An 18,384-nucleotide genomic window follows, 5' to 3' on the forward strand; every position below is an offset into this window, starting at 1 on the left:
AACAACGATTAAGATTAAGGTGTTTAAATGTTTTTAATCGCATTATTGTGTGTATGTAACTGTATTTTGACCTTGCATCGATTAAGATAAACAGAATAAGGCGTTTACACTCTATTGCACAACCTGCCTACTGCCATAATCATTTCAACATCGAATTATTAGTGTGCATGTAAATGTACTCATTGTTTCTGTGTTGTGGCATCCCTCTGCCATATATTGTGAACTTGTAAGGACTTGCTGGCGTGTGACTTCTTGCCCAAATACTAATGGTACAAGAGGAATAGCCTAATAAATTACTAAACAAAGTTAACTAACAATTGTCTGTGTTCTCCTTGCAATCATCTCCCTGTCAATCAGAATTTAAAGCCACCCAATCAAATGTACTTTCTTCAATCATTTGAATGTCAGTAGTCCGCTAAAAACTGTGAAATTGGACACCTGGCAATTTTTCGTTACTTCTTCAGCCCGTCTTTTCTCTCCACCCCTCATCTCTCTTTCTCCCTGTGTGTCCCTACCGAAAAGCCGTTTAATTCCTGAAGGTTTACGCTTTTGTTTCGATTGTTTTGTCGCACGAATTAGTGGATTTTCTTGCCTACTAAAAACCGTCATAACGTTTAGGCTACTAACGTAACTGCGCCACTTGTAACAAACTATACTTTAAATCATAGCCGCTTGAACACACGTTGGATAGTCTTGCAATTCAACGCCCTACTCCAGTTAGAGTGAGCAAGAAGTTCAGATAAAGGAACGGGGGAATGAAAGTAAGGGTGGAAAGTAAGAAGGAGGGAGAGCAGGAAGGAGAATATAGGTAAACTAGGAAGAGTTTTTATTCAAGGAAGAGAGAAAGTTATGTGGGCACAATAATCGTCTCCCCCGGTTTGTCAGCGCAAGAAGTTTGTACTCCTGGGGGAAATTGGTAAGTGATTCTGATAGCTATTGGGTTACACAATCGATCACTGGCTAACTAAATAATATGCCTATATCCTACATCTATCGATACGTGTCACTTCTCCTTTTCTCCAGGCTATCCCTTAGACCTATACACTCACATACTGTAGCCGTTCTAGTATTTCAGTCTTGAAAACACTTTTCCTTGATATAACATTATTGATTTATTTTATTTTATTATATGATTCTGCAGTCTTGCACTGTACACACTTCAAATCAAATGTTATTGGTCGCATACACATATTTAGCAGATGTTATTGCGGGGTGTTCCTAGCTCCAACAGTGCAGTGATATCTAACAATACACACACATCTAAAAGTAAAATAATGCAATTAAGAAATATAGAAATATTAGGACGAGCAATATCGGAGTCCAGAGTATTTATATATATATATACTGAACAAAAATATAAACGCAACAATTTCAACGAGTTAAAATGTAGATCTTGGGGCCCAAAAAAATAATAATATGTAGATGCATGCCAGCAAAGCCACTACACAACACAACACTAAACAATACATTCATTGCACTATAACGATGACAAACGGTGCCCACAAACTGTTAGGGCCTACATAAAGCTGTCCCAACAGCAGAGTCCCAACAGCAGTCCCAACACCTTACCACTACTACACCTGGCAATCAGCGGAGCCTTGTCTGGCAGCGAAACAGTTCATTCAGCCTCATTTACTGCCTTAAAAAAAAATATGGCTGACTTGCTTAAACAAATGTGGTTTCTACTGACAATTGAGATGTACAAAAGGGGATGACAAGCTCTGCCCCACCTGCACTGAATGATGGGTCGCCACTGGTTACAGTTCATATAAGGAAATCAGTCAATTGAAATAAATTCATTAGGCCCAAATCTATGGATTTCACATGACTGGGCAAGGGCACAGCCATGGGTGGGCCTGGGAGGACATAGGCCCACCCACTGGGGAGCCAGGATCAGCCAATCAGAATGAGATTTTCCCCACAAAAGGGCTTTATTACAGACAGAAATACTCCTTTCTGAGATATTTTATTTCAGCTCATGAAACATGGGACCAACACTTTACATGTTGCGTTTATATTTTTGTTCAGCGTATATATACAGGACCAGTCAAAAGTTTGGACATACCTACTCATTCAAGGGTTTTCTTTATTTTTACTATTTTCTACATTGTAGAATAAAAGTGAAGACATCAAAACTATGAAATAACACATATGGAATCATGTAGTAACCAAAAAAGTGTTAAACAAATCAAAATATATTTTATATTTGAGATTCTTGAAATAGCCACCCTTTGCCTTGATGACAGCTTTGCACACTCTTGGCATTCTCTCAACCAGCTTCATGAGGTAGTCACCTGGAATGCATTTCAATTAACAGGAGTGCCTTGTTAAAAGTTAATTTGTGGAATTTATTTCCTTCTTAATGTGTTTGAGCCAATCAGTTGTGTTGTGACAAGGTAGGGGTGGTATACAGAAGATAGCCCTATTTGGTAAAATACCAAGTCCATATTATGGCAAGAACAGCTCAAACAAGCAAAGAGAAATGACAGTCCATCATTACTTTAAGACATGAAGCTCAGTCAATACGGAAAATGTCAAGAACTTTGAAGGTTTCTTCAAGTGCAGTCGCAAAAACCATCAAGCGCTATGATGAAACTGGCTCTCATGAGGACCACCACAGGAATGGAAGACCCAGAGTTACCTCTGCTGTAGAGGATAAGTTCATTAGAGTTTCCAGCCTCAGAAATTGCAGCCCAAATAAATGCTTCACAGTTCAAGTAACAGACACATCTCAACAACAACTGTTCAGAGGAGACTACGTGAATCAGGCCTTCATGGTCGAATTGCTGCAAAGAAACCACTACTAAAGGATACCAATAAGAAGAAGAGACTTGCTTGGGCCAAGAAACACGAGCAATGGACATTAGACCGGTGGAAATCTGTCCTTTGGTCTGATGAGTCCATATTTGAGATTTTTGGTTCCAACCGCTGTGTCTTTGTGAGACGCAGAGTAGATGAACGGATGGTCTCTGCATGTGTGGTTCCCACCGTGAAGCATGGAGGAGGAGGTGTGATGGTGTGGGAGTGCTTTGCTGGTGACACTGTCAGTGATTTATTTAGAATTCAAGGCACACTTAACCAGCATGGCTACCACAGCATTCTGCAGCGATACACCATCCCATCTGGTTTGGGCTTAGTGGGACTATCATTTGTTTTTCAACAGGACAATGACCCAACACACCTCCAGGCTGTGTAAGGGCTATTTGACCAAGAAGGAGAGTGATGGAGTGCTGCATCAGATGACCTGGCCTCCACAATCACCTGACCTCAACCCAATTGAGATGGCTTGGGATGAGTTGGACCACAGAGTGAAGGAAAAGCAGCCAACAAGTGCTCAGCATATGTGGGAACTCCTTCAAGACTGTTGGAAAAGCATTCCAGGTGAAGCTGGTTGAGAGAATGCCAAGAGTGTGCAAAACTGTCAGCAAGGCAAAGGGTGGCTATTTGAAGAATCTCAAATATAAAATATATTTTGATTTGTTTAACACTTTTTTGGTTACTACATGATTCCATATGTGTTATTTCATTGTTTTGATGTCTCCACTATTATTCTACAATGTAGAAAATAGTAAAAATTAAGAAAAACCCTTGAATGAGTAGGTGTGTCCAAACTTTTGACTGGTACTGTATATGTATGTACAGTGGGGGAAAAAAGTATTTAGTCAGCCACTAATTGTGCAAGTTCTCCCACTTAAAAAGATGAGAGAGGCCTGTAATTTTCATCATAGGTACACGTCAACTATGAAAGACAAATTGAGGAAAAAAAATCCAGAAAATCACATTGTAGGATTTTTAATGAATTTATTTGCAAATTATGGTGGAAAATAAGTATTTGGTCACCTACAAACAAGCAAGATTTCTGGCTCTCACAGACCTGTAACTTCTTCTTTAAGAGGCTCCTCTGTCCTCCACTCGTTACCTGTATTAATGGCACCTGTTTGAACTTGTTATCAGTATAAAAGACACCTGTCCACAACCTCAAACAGTCACACTCCAAACTCCACTATGGCCAAGACCAAAGTGCTGTCAAAGGACACCAGAAACAAAATTGTAGACCTGCACCAGGCTGGGAAGACTGAATCTGCAATAGGTTAGCAGCTTGGTTTGAAGAAATCAACTGTGGGAGCAATTATTAGGAAATGGAAGACATACAAGACCACTGATAATCTCCATCGATCTGGGGCTCCATGCAAGATCTCACCCTGTGGGGTCAAAATGATCACAAGAACGGTGAGCAAAAATCCCAGAACCACACGGGGGGACCTAGTGAATGACCTGCAGAGAGCTGGGACCAAAGTAACAAAGCCTACCATCAGTAACACACTACGCCGCCAGGGACTCAAATCCTGCAGTGCCAGACGTGTCCCCCTGCTTAAGCCAGTACATGTCCAGGCCCGTCTGAAGTTTGCTAGTGCATTTGGATGATCCAGAAGAGGATTGGGAGAATGTCATATGGTCAGATGAAACCAAAATATAACTTTTTGGTAAAAACTCAACTCGTCGTGTTTGGAGGACAAAGAATGCAGAGTTGCATCCAAAGAACACCATACCTACTGTGAAGCATGGGGGTGGAAACATCATGCTTTGGGGCTGTTTTTCTGCCCCAAAGCAGAAAAACAGCCCCTTCAGGAAAGTATTCAGACACCTTGACTTTTTACAATATTTTGTTACGTTACAGCCTTATTCTAAAATTGATTAAATAAATACAAATCCTTAGTAATCTACACACAATACACCATAATGAGAAAGCGAAAACAGGTTTTTAGAAATGTCTGCAGCATTGAAGGTCCTCAAGAACACAGTGGCCTCCATCATTCTTAAATGGAAGAAGTTTGGAACCACCAAGACTCTTCCTGGAGCTGGCCTCCCGCCAAACTGAGCAATTGGGGGAGAAGGGCCTTGGTCAGGGAGGTGACCAAGAACCCGATGGTCACTCCGATAGAGCTCTAGAGTTCCTCTGTGGAGATGGGAGAATCTTCCAGAAGGACAACCATCTCTGCAGCACTCCACCAATCAGGCCTTTATGGTAGGGTGGCCAGACGGAAGCCACTCCTCAGTTAAAGGCACATGACAGCCCGCATGGAGTTTGCCAAAAGGTACCTAAAGACTTTGACCATGAGAAACGAGATTCTCTGGACTGATGAAACTTGCCTGAATGCCAAGTATCACATCTGGAGGAAACCTGGCACCATCCCTACGGTGAAGGATGGTGGTGGCAGCATCATGCTGTGGGGATGTTTTTCAGCGGCAGGGACTGGAAGACTAGTCAGGATCGTGGGAAAGATAAACATAGCAAAGTACAGAGAGATCCTTGATGAAAACCTGCTCCAGAGCGCTCAGGACCGCAGACTGGGGCGAAGGTTCACCTTCCAACAGAACAACAACCCTAAGCACACAGCCACGACAACGCAGGAGTGGCTTCGGGAGAAGTCTCTGAATGTCCTTGAGTGGCCCAGCCAGAGCCCAGACTTGAACCCGATCGAACATCTCTGGATAGACCTGAAAAAAGCTGTGCACTAACACTTCCCATCCAATCTGACAGAGCTTGAGAGGATCTGCAGAGAACAATGGGAGAAACTCCCCAAATACAGGTCTTCCAAGCTTGTAGCGTCATACTCAAGAAGTATTGAGGCTGTAATCGCTGCCAAGGTGCTTCAACAAAGTACTGAGTAAAGGGTCTGAATACCTGATATTTGAGTAATTGAAAAAAATCAATTTGCTACAATTTCTAAAAACCCGTTTTTGCTTCGTCATTATGGGGAATTGTGTGTAGATTGATGAGGGGAAAAAAACAATTTCATCAATTTTAGAATAAGGCTGTAACGTAACAAAATGTGGAAAAAGTAAAGGGGTCTGAATACTTTCCGAATGCACTGTACATATGAAATGGTTAAAACTGTATGTAAACATTATTAAAGTGACCAGTGTTTCATTATTAAAGTGACCAGTGTTCCATGTCTATGTACACAGGGCAACAGCCTCTAAGGTGCAGGGTTGATTAACCGTGTGGTAGCCGACTAGTGACAGTGACTAAGTTAAGGGAAGGGTACTGGGTGGTAGCCGGCTAGTGATGGCTATTTAACAGTCTGATGGCCTTGAGATAGAAGCTGTTTTCCAGCTTTGATGCACCTGTACTGACCTCACCTTCTGGATGATCTCGTGGTGAACAGGCTGTGGCTCGGGTGGCTGAGTTCCTTGATGATCTTTTTGGCCTTCCTGTGACATTGGGTGCTGTAGATGTCCTGGAGGGCAGGCAGTGTGCCCCCGGTGATGCGTTGGGCAGACCGCACCACCCTCTGGAGAGCCCTGCGGTTGCGGACAGTGCAGTTGTCGTACCAGGCGGTGATACAGCCCGACAGGATGCTCTCAATGGTGCATCTGTAAATGTTTGTGAGGGTCTTAGGGGCCAAGCCAAATTTCTTCAGCCTCCTGAGGTTGAAGATGCGCTTCACCACACTGTCTGTGTGGGTGAACCATTTCAGATTGTCAGTGATGTGTACGCCAAGGAACTTGACGTTTTTCACCGTCTGCACTGTGGTCCCGTTGATGTGGATGGGGGCGTGCTCCCTCTGCTGTCTCCTGAAGTCCACGATCAGCTCCTTCATTTTGTTGATGTTGAGGGAGAGGTTATTTTCCTGGCACCACTCCGCCAGGGCCCTCACCTCCTCCCTGTAGGCTGTCTAGTCATTGTTGGTAATCAGGCCTACCACTTTTGTGTTGTCTGCAAACTTGATGATTGAGTTGGAGGCGTGCTTGGCCATGCAGTCATGGGTGAACAGGGAGTACAGCAAGGGGCTGTGCAAGCACCCCTGTGGGGCCCCAGTGTTGAGGATCAGCGTAGTGGAGATGTTGTTGCCTACCTTCACCACCTGGGGGCGGCCCGTCAGGAAGTCCAGGATCCAGTTGTACAGGACGTGGTTCAGACCCAGGGCCCCAAGCTTAATGATGAGCTTGGAGGGCACTATGGTGTTGAAGGCTGAGCTGTAGTCAATGAACAGCATTCTGACGTAGGTATTCCTCTTGTCCTGATGGGCTAGGGCAGTGTGCAGTGCGATGGTGATTGCATAATCCGTGGATCTATTGGGGCGGTATGCAAATTGCAGTGGGTCTAGGGTGTCAGGTGAGGTAGAGGTGATATGATCCTTAACTAGCCTCTCAAAGCACTTAATGATGACAGTGAGTGCTACTTTGATAGACTGTTGCCACATGATAGACACTGTTAACATGGTACCATTATTACATTTTAAGTCTTGATATTAGTTTTCCAAGGATTCAGGATGTTCCATGTCCATTTAAAAACAAACGTACCAAGTCTCTCCTCTGTCGTCACTCCAACTTCAAGTCATCCTAAAATATCTTCCTTCGAATATTGCTGATAGCTTCTTCAAAGTCAAATTGTCTCCTTATATATCATAATGTTGAAGTAGTAGGCCTAACACCAAGTAGTGTTATAACAGTAGGTTCATATATTTGTTTATAACTTGTTATAAAGTGTTAATAAACAACTATTTAGTCTTTCTGTTATACAAACAGAACCGCCCTCCTCCCCAGAGCAGCGTGAAATCTACCCACCTTGGTACGCTGTCCTACTGACACAAGAGATGGAGGGAGAGAAGGAGAGAGAGAGGGAGCGGGGAGAGGAGAAAGAGAGCGACGAGACTGAGGAAGATGATGAAGAGGAGGAGGATGATGAAGATGCAGAGGGAGCAGCGTTGGTGTGGCAGGAGGGCTCGTACGGAGAGGATGACCTGGGTCTACCCATAATGCACTGGGAGGCGCTGAGCCTGCGCATCGCCGAGCTGGAGAAACAGGAAGAGGAAAAGAGAGAGAAGAAGACAAAGGTGTGTGTGTCAGGGGTTACAGTTGAATGCTGTCTGTTAGTTATGGATGGGGACATGTGTTTTTGGACAGGTAGAGGAGATGGGGACAGGTGTTTTTGGACAGGTAGAGGAGATGGGGACAGGTGTTTTTGGACAGGTAGAGGAGATGGGGACATGTGTTTTTGGACAGGTAGAGGAGATGGGGACATGTGTTTTTGGACAGGTAGAGGAGATGGGGACAGGTGTTTTTGGACAGGTAGAGGAGATGGGGACAGGTAGAGGAGATGTGGACAGGTGTTTTTGGACAGGTAGAGGAGATGGGGACAGTTGTTTTTGGACAGGTAGAGGAGATGGGGACAGGTGTTTTTGGACAGGTAGAGGAGATGGGGACAGGTGTTTTTGGACAGGTAGAGGAGATGGGGACATGTGTTTTTGGACAGGTAGAGGAGATGGGGACATGTGTTTTTGGACAGGTAGAGGAGATGGGGACAGGTGTTTTTGGACAGGTAGAGGAGATGGGGACAGGTAGAGGAGATGTGGACAGGTGTTTTTGGACAGGTAGAGGAGATGGGGACAGTTGTTTTTGGACAGGTAGAGGAGATGGGGACAGGTGTTTTTGGACAGGTAGAGGAGATGGGGACAGGTGTTTTTGGACAGGTAGAGGAGATGGGGACAAAGAGAGCAGAGTGGGATGAGGAGGGAGAAGGAGAGGGTCAGGGTTTGGATGGGGACAGGTGATGCAGTTTAGGCCTGTGATATTTTGTTTGAGGGAAGTGTGCTATATAAATTATATCAGTGAAACAGCGTTACAAACAAATGTTTCCATTAATGGAATGTTATCAAGTCAAGTGCTCTGTTAAGTGGCTAGTTTTGCGTTGAAAGCAGTGATGTAGTAGTTTTAAATAAAAAAAACATGGGTAAACGCTGATCGGTGGTCACTGGTCGCAGTGAATAAAGTAACGCTCCCTTTACGTTTAATGCATATTTCTGAAATAGAAAATAGTTGGCTAAACACAAATGGTGCTTAAACGGCGTTTACGTGAGGTGACCCTACACTACATCTCTGGTTGAAAGACACCATATACAATAGTTAGTAACTAAAGTTAGCGTTTACATACAAGGGATACCCTCCATATCTCGCTCTGTCTAACTTGTGCTTCCTATATCCGATTCATCTCCAGTCTTCCAGTGTCCTGGAACGAGGGAAGAAGTTGTTAGAGAGCCGGCCGCTAGAGAGGGATGGAGGGGAGAGTAAAGAGAACTGGGAGGATGGAGGAGAGGCGGAGGACTGCAATAGCCGCGTGACAGCCCTGACCTCTCGGTACGAAGCATGGCGTTGTCTACCAAACATAATGTTATGATAGTGTTGTTAAACTATATAGTAAAAGTACAGTAACCAGCCAGATAGTAATGCAATGACCCTGGCATTGATAAACATGATGACCACTCCCCTTAGGGAGCTAGCTTTCTGAGAGCATCTGGTATTGTCTTTGAATAGTTTTTTTTTAATGGTTGAATTAATAAACGAAAACTAAGTCTAGACCGATTCTTGACCACAAGGTTGTGAGTTTGCTTCTCGCCTCAGACCTTTACGCTTCTCCCTTCGTTTCATCACACTGGGGTCACAAGTGGGATTTGTTCATGATTCTAACAAAAACAAAAAATTGTTTGTTCTCCTCAGTCTTTCAAATCAGATGAACCTCCAGCTGTGCTTCATCAATGACAGTGGGAGCGAAGAAGAGGAGGAGGATTCTGGGGAAACGATTTGCGCAAAGGTAAGGTCAGCCATAGGTAGAGTGCTACAGCTCATATAAATCAGAAAGGAAAGAAAGAGGGACTGGAAAGTATAACTGTTTTATTTAAAGCCCTGTCACCATCTTGTTTTGGCCACTCCAGAATTCCAAAATGGTGGTAAAGAATGGTTCCAACGGTTCCAGCGTGCAGGTGCCCCATCAGCCCCAGTCCCCGGCTGCCACCAAAAGCAAATCATCAGGCTTCAAGGCTGCACTGAGTGCCCTCAAAAACAGGCTGAGGATGGAGCAGAAACAGGAGGTGAGAGAGAGAATAGGTTTAAGCAATATGGCGCTTGCTTCCCCTTGCCTTCTGATACAACCCTTGAGATCTACAGGAGTGGTTAGGAAGGAGGGACTAGGGGCTGAACGTACTGTCCTCGAGGCCCACAGTCTTTGGTTCTTAGGTTTTATCCTCAGTTATCTTATATTCTGCCCTTCAGCTTGTTCCCTGTGTCTCCCAGTCTAGCCAGTTATTCTGCCATTCAGCTTGTCCCCTGTGTCTCCCAGTCTAGCCAGTTATTCTGCCATTCAGCTTGTCCCCTGTGTCTCCCAGTCTAGCCAGTTATTCTGCCCTTCAGCTTGTCCCCTGTGTCTCCCAGTCTAGTCAGTTATTCTGCCCTTCAGCTTGTCCCCTGTGTCTCAGAGTCTAGCCAGTTATTCTGCCCTTCAGCTTGTCCCCTGTGTCTCCCAGTCTAGCCAGTTATTCTGCCCTTCAGCTTGTCCCCTGTGTCTCCCAGTCTAGTCAGTTATTCTGCCCTTCAGCTTGTCCCCTGTGTCTCCCAGTCTAGCCAGTTATTCTGCCCTTCAGCTTGTCCCCTGTGTCTCCCAGTCTAGCCAGTTATTCTGCCCTTCAGCTTGTCCCCTGTGTCTCAGAGTCTAGCCAGTTATTCTGCCCTTCAGCTTGTCCCCTGTGTCTCCCAGTCTAGCCAGTTATTCTGCCCTTCAGCTTGTCCCTTGTGTCTCCCAGTCTAGCCAGTTATTCTGCCCTTCAGCTTGTCCCCTGTGTCTCAGAGTCTAGCCAGTTATTCTGCCCTTCAGCTTGTCCCCTGTGTCTCAGAGTCTATCGTGTGGTGATCAACTGTTGAAGAATGGAAAGCTAGACTGTAGAGACCTGCAGGCCTTCAGTCTCAAAGAACTCAACACTCACAGAAACTCTCTCAATAAGGCAATACAAGGTGAGGGTCACTCAGCTAATACACTGGATATACTTCCATTTTAGATACAGGTTACATTATATTTAATAGATATAGTATATTTCACCTTTTTCATTTAGAAGTTATACCAACCTCATTATTTTACATTGATTTCACCTTTGTCAAATGATCTGTAAAACTCTGCCTTTGACCTTACATTTTGTGTGTGCCTGTGTGTGTGTGTGTGTGCCTGTGTGTGTGTGCCTGAGTGTGTGCCTGTGTGCGTGTGTGTGTGTGCCTGTGTGTGTATATATCCCATCAGACCTGAGCACAGAGCTGGTGGTTGACCTCCAGACTCGGGACCAGCTGAGGACGGAACAGGACGCCATGCTGCTGGAGGTACAGGGTATGACATCACTCTGACCCAGTCCCAGGCAAGGTGGGGGGACAGTTTGTGTCACGGATTTGGAACTAGAAATTCCTCTCTAGGGTTCTATCTCTATGAGAAGTCCCGTAACCATAGAATCCTTCTAATCATTCTAAATCTATGGTGAGTCGTCATCACATCAAATTGAATCCCGGTGTCGGTGATGTCACAATTAATCGATGTTGGATTAGACACTCTTCTTCAAATGAAAGGATGAGTCAAATCACTCTGAAGAGACTGCATCACTCCTAAATACTTTTTGATTGAATTGCACAGCGTTTTGTTTTTATTTTATACCCAGTGAGCAAAACTGGTTGAAATGACATGATTACACCCAGTTTTACATTCATTATGACATCACATCAACCAGTTTTGTTTGCCCTCTGTGTTTTTTTGCGGTAAATCAAATGTGTATGTCTGGACTGTTATCTGGACTGTTAGTGTTGTAGTGTTTTAGGGGGAAATAACTGTAATATTATAAGGGATTAATAAACTGCTATTGCTGCCCATGGATCGATCTAGCTCTAATATCATCGTCATCCATATATTGAAATGTAATGATTGTTTGGTAGCACATTATTCGAACAATGCGTCATATACATTGAATAAAGGTGATTCTGATTGCATCATAATAATATCATAGGATTTTCTTGTCACTGAGTGTTATGACGTAGAGTTCAAATAAAGTTTTACAGATTGTTTTTATTCTTGTTGTTTGGACACATTTCATTGTCTTCAGTTCTATCTCCTGCATGTTTTAATGAATGTATGTATGTATGTATGTATGTATGTATGTATGTATGATGATCGTCAAATGAGTCAGTCATAGAAAGGGACATTACTAACCAAACAGACACACACAGTAACGTGAGCGCAGCTCAACTCAATGACTTGGCCATTGAAAGAGGGGAATATAAGTTGAGTATTATATCAGCCTGCATTCATAATGCTGTAATGACAAAAATGTCTACCGATCAGCCGACCGACAAGGTCCCTGAGCAAGCCTCGCCTGTTTGGGGCTGTTGTCATAAAACAGTTCTGCAAGGGAGTAACACACACACACACACACACACACACAGATATATACACACACACACAGATATACAAACACACACACACACATAGATATACACACACACACGCAGGGAGCGTTGGGATTGTGTGCTGTTTACATGCATTTACACGTCGTCACAGGAGTGAGTTTGACGTCACTTCCTTTTGATGTTCTATTCTTCAATCATTTTGTATTGAATAAACAGGTTGGCAATGCTACATATGTAGGTGTGCTAGTGCTATTTTGCATGTAGCTGTATCTATAGATGAATTAAGTAAGTAGCATAATGTATTTGCATAATGTATTTAGCATGGATGTAAATTGTATACATTGCCTGAGTGTTGGGAGGTGTGTGTCTGTGTGTGTGTGTGTGTGTGTGTGTGTGTGTGTGTGCTTGTGTGTGTGTGTGTGTGTGTGGGATTTGCCCTGGTCAGAGTTTGCCTTAGCCAAATGTCTAGATCAGCAAAAATGGGAGGGAGGGAGGGACAGGAGAAAGGAGGGAGTGATAGAGGGATAGGATGAGAGAGAGGGGAGAGAGGAGGGAGGGAGAGAGAAGGAGGGAGGGAGAGAAGGCGGGAGGGGGGAGGGACTGTGTCACACAGCCTGAGACACAAAGAAAGGGATGTTTTAGTTAGAGGAGCCAAAAACAGGTAGACCGAAAAAAGGAGATAGAGACTGAACGACTGAAGGTGACTCATCATATAAAGAAAGAGAAAAGGAGGAAAAGAGAGAGATACTTTCCAAGGAGTTTCTTCGTTGGTCATTTTGTCCATATATATATATTCTCCTGTTCTCTCCTTGGTTTCTTGAACATAGATCAAATTGGGGGTTTCATTTTCTCTGTTTTCTGACTTGGAAAACAGGGATAGAGGAAGCTTTGCACAGAAGTGAACATCGCATCAACAGGTAAGTCCTTATGTCGCCCACTACGCTAACCAATTGCAGAGATTAAAGTATTTATGTTTTGTTTACGGTTACATGTATACATTTATTACAGTTCCATGTATTGCCACTCTCTCTATGTGCCATACTTTTCTATGGCAACCAGGGTCCAGACATGACACACATAGTACAACCGAGACGATGCAATTTAGTCATGATCTATTCCAGAGCCATATATAGAGAGAGTTGGGCCAACTTTTAGAAATGTGAATATTGTTCTAATTCTAGAACTTCAGTTATGTAGCATTATTTAAATCTTGCCCATGTACAGTACCGGTCAAATGTTTTAGAACACCTACTCATTCAAGGGTTTTTCTTTGTTTGTACTATTATCTACATTGTAGAATAATAGTGAAGACATCAAAACTATGAAATAACACATATGGAATCATGTAGTAACCAAAAAAGTGTTAAACAAATCAAAATGTATTTTATATTTGAGATTCTTCAAATAGCCACCCTTTGCCTTGATGACAGCTTTGCACACTCTTGGCATTCTCTCAACCAGCTTCATGAGGTAGTCCCCTGAAATGCATTTCAATTAACAGGTGTGCCTTCTTAAAAGTTAATTTGTGGAATGTATTTACTTCTTAATGTAGTGGGGGTATACAGGGGGGGTATACAGAAGATAGCCCTATTTGGTAAAAGACCAAGTCCATATTATGGCAAGAACAGCTCAAATAAGCAAAGAGAAACGACAGTCCATCATTACTTTAAAAGATTAAGGTCAGTCAATCCGGAAAAAGTGCAGTCGCAAAAACCATCAAGTGCTATGATGAAACTGGCTCTCATGAGGACTGCGACAGGAATGGAAGACCCAGAGTTACCTCTGCTGCAGAGGATACGTTCATTAGAGTTACCCGCCTCAGAAATTGCAGCCCAAATAAATGCTCAAGTAAATAAATAAATAAAAGTTAAAGTAACAGACACATCTCAACATCAACTTTTCAGAGGAGACTGCGTGAATCAGGCCTTCCTGGTCGAATTGCTGCAAAGAAACCACTACTAAAGGACACGAATAAGAAGAAGAGACTTGCTTGGGCCAAGAAACACGAGTAATGGCCATTAGACCGGTGGAAATGTGTCCTTTCGTCTGGAGTCCAAATTTGAGATTTTTGGTTCCAACCGCCATGTCTTTGTGAGAGGCGATGTGGGTGAACGGATGATCTCCGCATGTGTATTTCCCACCGTAAAGCATGGAGGAGGAGGTGTTATGGTGTAGGGGGGGCTTTGCTGGTGACACTGTCTGTGATTTAACCTGCATGGCTGCCACAGCATTCTGCAGCGATACGCCATCCCATCTGGTTTGGGCTTAGTGGGACTATCATTTGTTTTTCAACAGGACAATGACCCAACACACCTCCAGGCTGTGTAAGGGCTATTTTACCAAGAAGGAGAGTGATGGAGTACTCCATCAGATGACCTGGCCTCCACAATCCCCCGACCTCAACCAAATTGAGATGGTTTGGGATGAGTCGGACCGCAGAGTGAAGGAAAAGCAGCCAACAAGTGCTCAGCATATGTGGGAACTCTTTCAAGACTGTTGGAAAAGCATTCCAGGTTAAGCTGGTTGAGAGAAAGCCAAGAGTGTGCAAAGCTGTCATCAAGGCAAAGGGTGGCTATTTGAAGAATCTCAAATATAAAATATATTTTGATTTGTTTAACACTTTTCTGGTTACTACATGATTCCATATGTGTTATTTCATAGTTGTGATGTCTTCACTATTATTCTACAATGTAGAAAATAGTAAAAAATAAAGAAAAACCCTTGAATAAGTAGGTGTTCTAAAACCGGTAGTGTTCTTTGTGCCCCTTCAGATTTCAGGGGTGCATGACGCCTCTGGTGGAATAGCCAGATTAAATAGAATTCATTGTTTTATATTTTACTGCTTTGTTTTTTTTGCACCTGTTGGTGCACATATGACCTCTATTTATCGAAATCTCTATATGTGTGAAGTGATGGTGATTGCTGATCGCACACACACACACACCATGTATAGCCTACTCGCACCTGCTTGTGTGTTCAACCTAATGTGGTGGATGGATGGATGGATGGAGGGGGAGTGGGTTGGGAGTGACTGAGCACGTGCAAAGCACTGGATCAGGCGGTGTATATTGAATGAGTTGCTACTAATAGTTGCCTGGTGGTATACATTACATTGCTTCATTCTAATGCTGATTCATGCTACATTCTAAGTGGTATTATTACAGGCTGGTCCCAGATCTGTTTGTAGTATACATTGCTTCATTCTAATGCTGATTCATGCTACATTCTAAGTGGTATTATTACAGGCTGGTCCCAGATCTATTTGTGCTTCTGCCTAGTCCATCGACATTGTCAAGCTAAACTGTTTTAACATGACAATTCCATAAGGGGTTAGCAGTAGAGCAGAAACAGAATGGCACACAGGATAGACCATAGACATACAGAATGCCCATGAATGATGTAATTTACATCAAAATGCAGAAATAAGTCTTGAGATGAAAAGAAGGATGGATGGAGTTTGAAAGGAAGGCAAGGAGGAGGCGGGGATGGATGGATGGATGGATGAATGGATAGTGCGAGGGGAGGTGTAGTTACTGATTGATGAGTTAATGGAGTGAGAAGAGACTGAATCAGCAGGATACAGTCGTACAGTAAGGCAACACACACACACAGGAGGGCAAACAGCACTGGCGATTGTGTAAGGAGCTGGGTGGAGTCACCGGTCAGCAAGGGGGAGGTACATAGGGATGAATGAATGAAAAGAAAGAAAAAAAGAATGATGACCATTTGGAATATTCTAGAATTCCAGACTTCTAACAATCTCATATCACTGTACAGTGAAGTGTACTATGAAAATGTATTGATATGAGACGTAATGAACGCATGGTGATTCTAACAACCCTCTCTCTCTTTCTTTCTAGGTGAACAGACTTTGAATTGAGAAGACAACAGAAGTAAACCTGGGATTTGGATCGTTAGAACGGTAACAGAGGGGGCCAGAAGGAGCAGTGGAATGGCAAGAGGAGATATCACCGCCTCAACTGTCACTGAAACTGAAAAACCCAAACATCACCATGACGACGACTGACACCCCTGCGCTCAATGATGACATCATCGTCGAAGGAGTACGCCGCCTCCTCAACTCCTCCTCTGTCAATCCCTTGCTCCCTCCCTTCTCCTGCAGCATCAATGAATCCTACAAGTACATCTTCCTACCTCTGTGCTACTCCTTCACCTTCCTCTTCTCCATCTCTCTCAACTCTATCGTTCTCTGGCGTTCCTTCAGACGCACCAAGCGTTGGAACGCCTCCCTCATCTACATGGTCAACCTAGCCTCCACTGACTTCATGTACGGCTTGTCGCTCCCCTTCCTGGTGGCTAGCTACGTGATGCGCGATCGATGGGTCTTCGGGGACTTCATGTGCAGATTGGTCCGTTTCCTGTTCTACTTCAACTTGTATTGTTCGATATTCTTCCTGACGTGTATCTCTGTCCATCGCTACCTGGGGATATGTCACCCTATGAGGACCATCACACTGGAGACCAAGAGAGCGGTCAAGGGGACGTGTGTATTGGTGTGGGGGGTCGTCTTCGCCCTCACCTGCCCGATATTCCGGTTCGCCCAAACGGGCCACGTGATGAGAGGCGTAGGGGACGAGGCGATGGCAATTAATGGTAATAATACCGGTACCGTTGGTAGTATCAGTACTGGGGAGGTGGAGACGTATCAGAACTGTTGGGACGACGCTATAGATAAGGAGTTCCAAGACTATGTTCCATATGCGATCATCTTGCATCTGCTGGGGTTCTTTCTTCCATTCTCCATCATCGCCTGGTGCTACTCACAAGTGGTTCTGACAATATTCCGGACCCTGCGCTCCCAGCCCCAGTCACAGCGTAGAGGAGGAGGGGGAGAGGGAAGTGGGAAAGGAGGAGGAGGATGTGGAGAGGCAGGAGGGAATGGAGCTGGAGTTGTAGGAGAAGGAGGACTTCAGGGAGGAGGAGAGGGGATGTCAATCGTTCTCGGAGCCCACTCTCCATACGCCCACAGGCGTCGTAAATCCATCAAAACCATCATCACCATCACCCTTCTCTTCGCCCTCTGTTTCTTCCCCTTCCACGTCACCAGGACTATCTTCTTCATCCTCAAAGTGAGGAAGGGCGTCCCGTGCCACACCATGACCATGGTCTCCATGTGCTATAAGATCACGCGCCCACTGGCGTCGTTCAACGCCTGGCTCAACGCACTCCTCTACTTCTTCACCAAGGAGAAAGGGGGTGGCGCCCCCTGTTGCCCACCGCCGGATACTACCGCCACCAACCAGCAGCACTGGCTCCTCTGGCCGCTGAGGAAGCTGAGAAGGGCGGGGGACGAGGAGGAGGGGGGCAACAGGGGCAAGGAGGGGGGCGTGGTCAATAACAAGGGTAACAATAAAGAGACTAATAAAACACCTGTACATCTGTTCAGCGGGGTGACCAAAACCAAAGTCAGATATACTGCGGAATAAGTTCAATTCGATCGACTTTATTCCTCCCAAGGGGATCAATGCTGGCAGGAATAGGATGAGTTGTTGTTTGAAGGGTTTCTTAAATGTTTTCAACTCGAGACCCAAATGAGAAATTGTCTGTCCTCCCATGCCCCTAATCGTCCTCCAATGACCCAAATTAAGAAAAAATTGTGTGTGACTAGATTTATTCTCATAACTCACGAGCCACCTCTCACATGCCCAGGCCCACTTTGGGTACCGACCCATAGTTTAAGAAACCCTGTGTGGCGACGCAAGTCTTCTGCATTCTATGTGTTTAATTCAGAAACAGACATTTGTGAACAAAATAAATGGTTGGGTGTGAATTCAGGATGTAAAAAGATCTGTTTGGAGACACAAAGGACATTAGAGATGAACATACTATCATTTGCAGTATTCAAATATTGATGACTAGATCTAGATGATGACGCTGGCACTGTACTATAAAAACCATGACGGACTCTTATACCTTTTTGGGGGGTTGATTTTCTTTGTTTGTTTTTATAACTTTGTTGAGTTGAAGGAAGTTATACCTCAGGCAAACAAAACTCAGAGACAGACTTGTTATCTGTTATTGTATCTTTTGATGACAGCCCTCAATGACAACTGTATCGGAACTATTTCCTGTTTATCTGGTGTCTGACATTTTCAAAATGTGTAAAATATGACTGAATTAAACATGTTTAATGTAAACTTACTGCCC

General features: G+C 44.1%; 2 protein-coding genes across 3 annotated transcripts; both read left to right on the forward strand.

Moving 5' to 3' along the window:
- Nucleotides 1-475: 475 nt before the first annotated feature.
- Nucleotides 476-11,878, forward strand: LOC121554624 (schwannomin-interacting protein 1). Of its 2 annotated transcripts, none has more exons than XM_041868278.2 (7): nt 476-916; nt 7,514-7,841; nt 9,002-9,141; nt 9,502-9,595; nt 9,717-9,872; nt 10,671-10,788; nt 11,069-11,878. In XM_041868278.2, the coding sequence occupies exons 2-7, from the start codon at nt 7,602-7,604 to the stop codon at nt 11,167-11,169; spliced, it is 849 nt and encodes a 282-aa protein (XP_041724212.2). In that variant the 5' UTR covers nt 476-916; nt 7,514-7,601; the 3' UTR covers nt 11,170-11,878. The 2 variants fall into 2 exon arrangements, with proteins under 2 accessions (XP_041724212.2, XP_041724211.2); XM_041868277.2 differs by having other exon boundaries at nt 7,534-7,841.
- A 997-nt stretch (nt 11,879-12,875) lies between these two features.
- Nucleotides 12,876-17,663, forward strand: LOC121554192 (P2Y purinoceptor 3-like). The gene is made up of 2 exons (XM_041867672.2): nt 12,876-13,133; nt 16,077-17,663. Exon 2 carries the CDS (start codon nt 16,230-16,232, stop codon nt 17,661-17,663), a length of 1,434 nt encoding a protein of 477 aa, XP_041723606.2. The 5' UTR covers nt 12,876-13,133; nt 16,077-16,229.
- Nucleotides 17,664-18,384: the final 721 nt, after the last annotated feature.

Source organism: Coregonus clupeaformis, chromosome 39 (assembly GCF_020615455.1).
Source record: "Coregonus clupeaformis isolate EN_2021a chromosome 39, ASM2061545v1, whole genome shotgun sequence".
Lineage (NCBI taxonomy): Eukaryota > Metazoa > Chordata > Actinopteri > Salmoniformes > Salmonidae > Coregonus > Coregonus clupeaformis.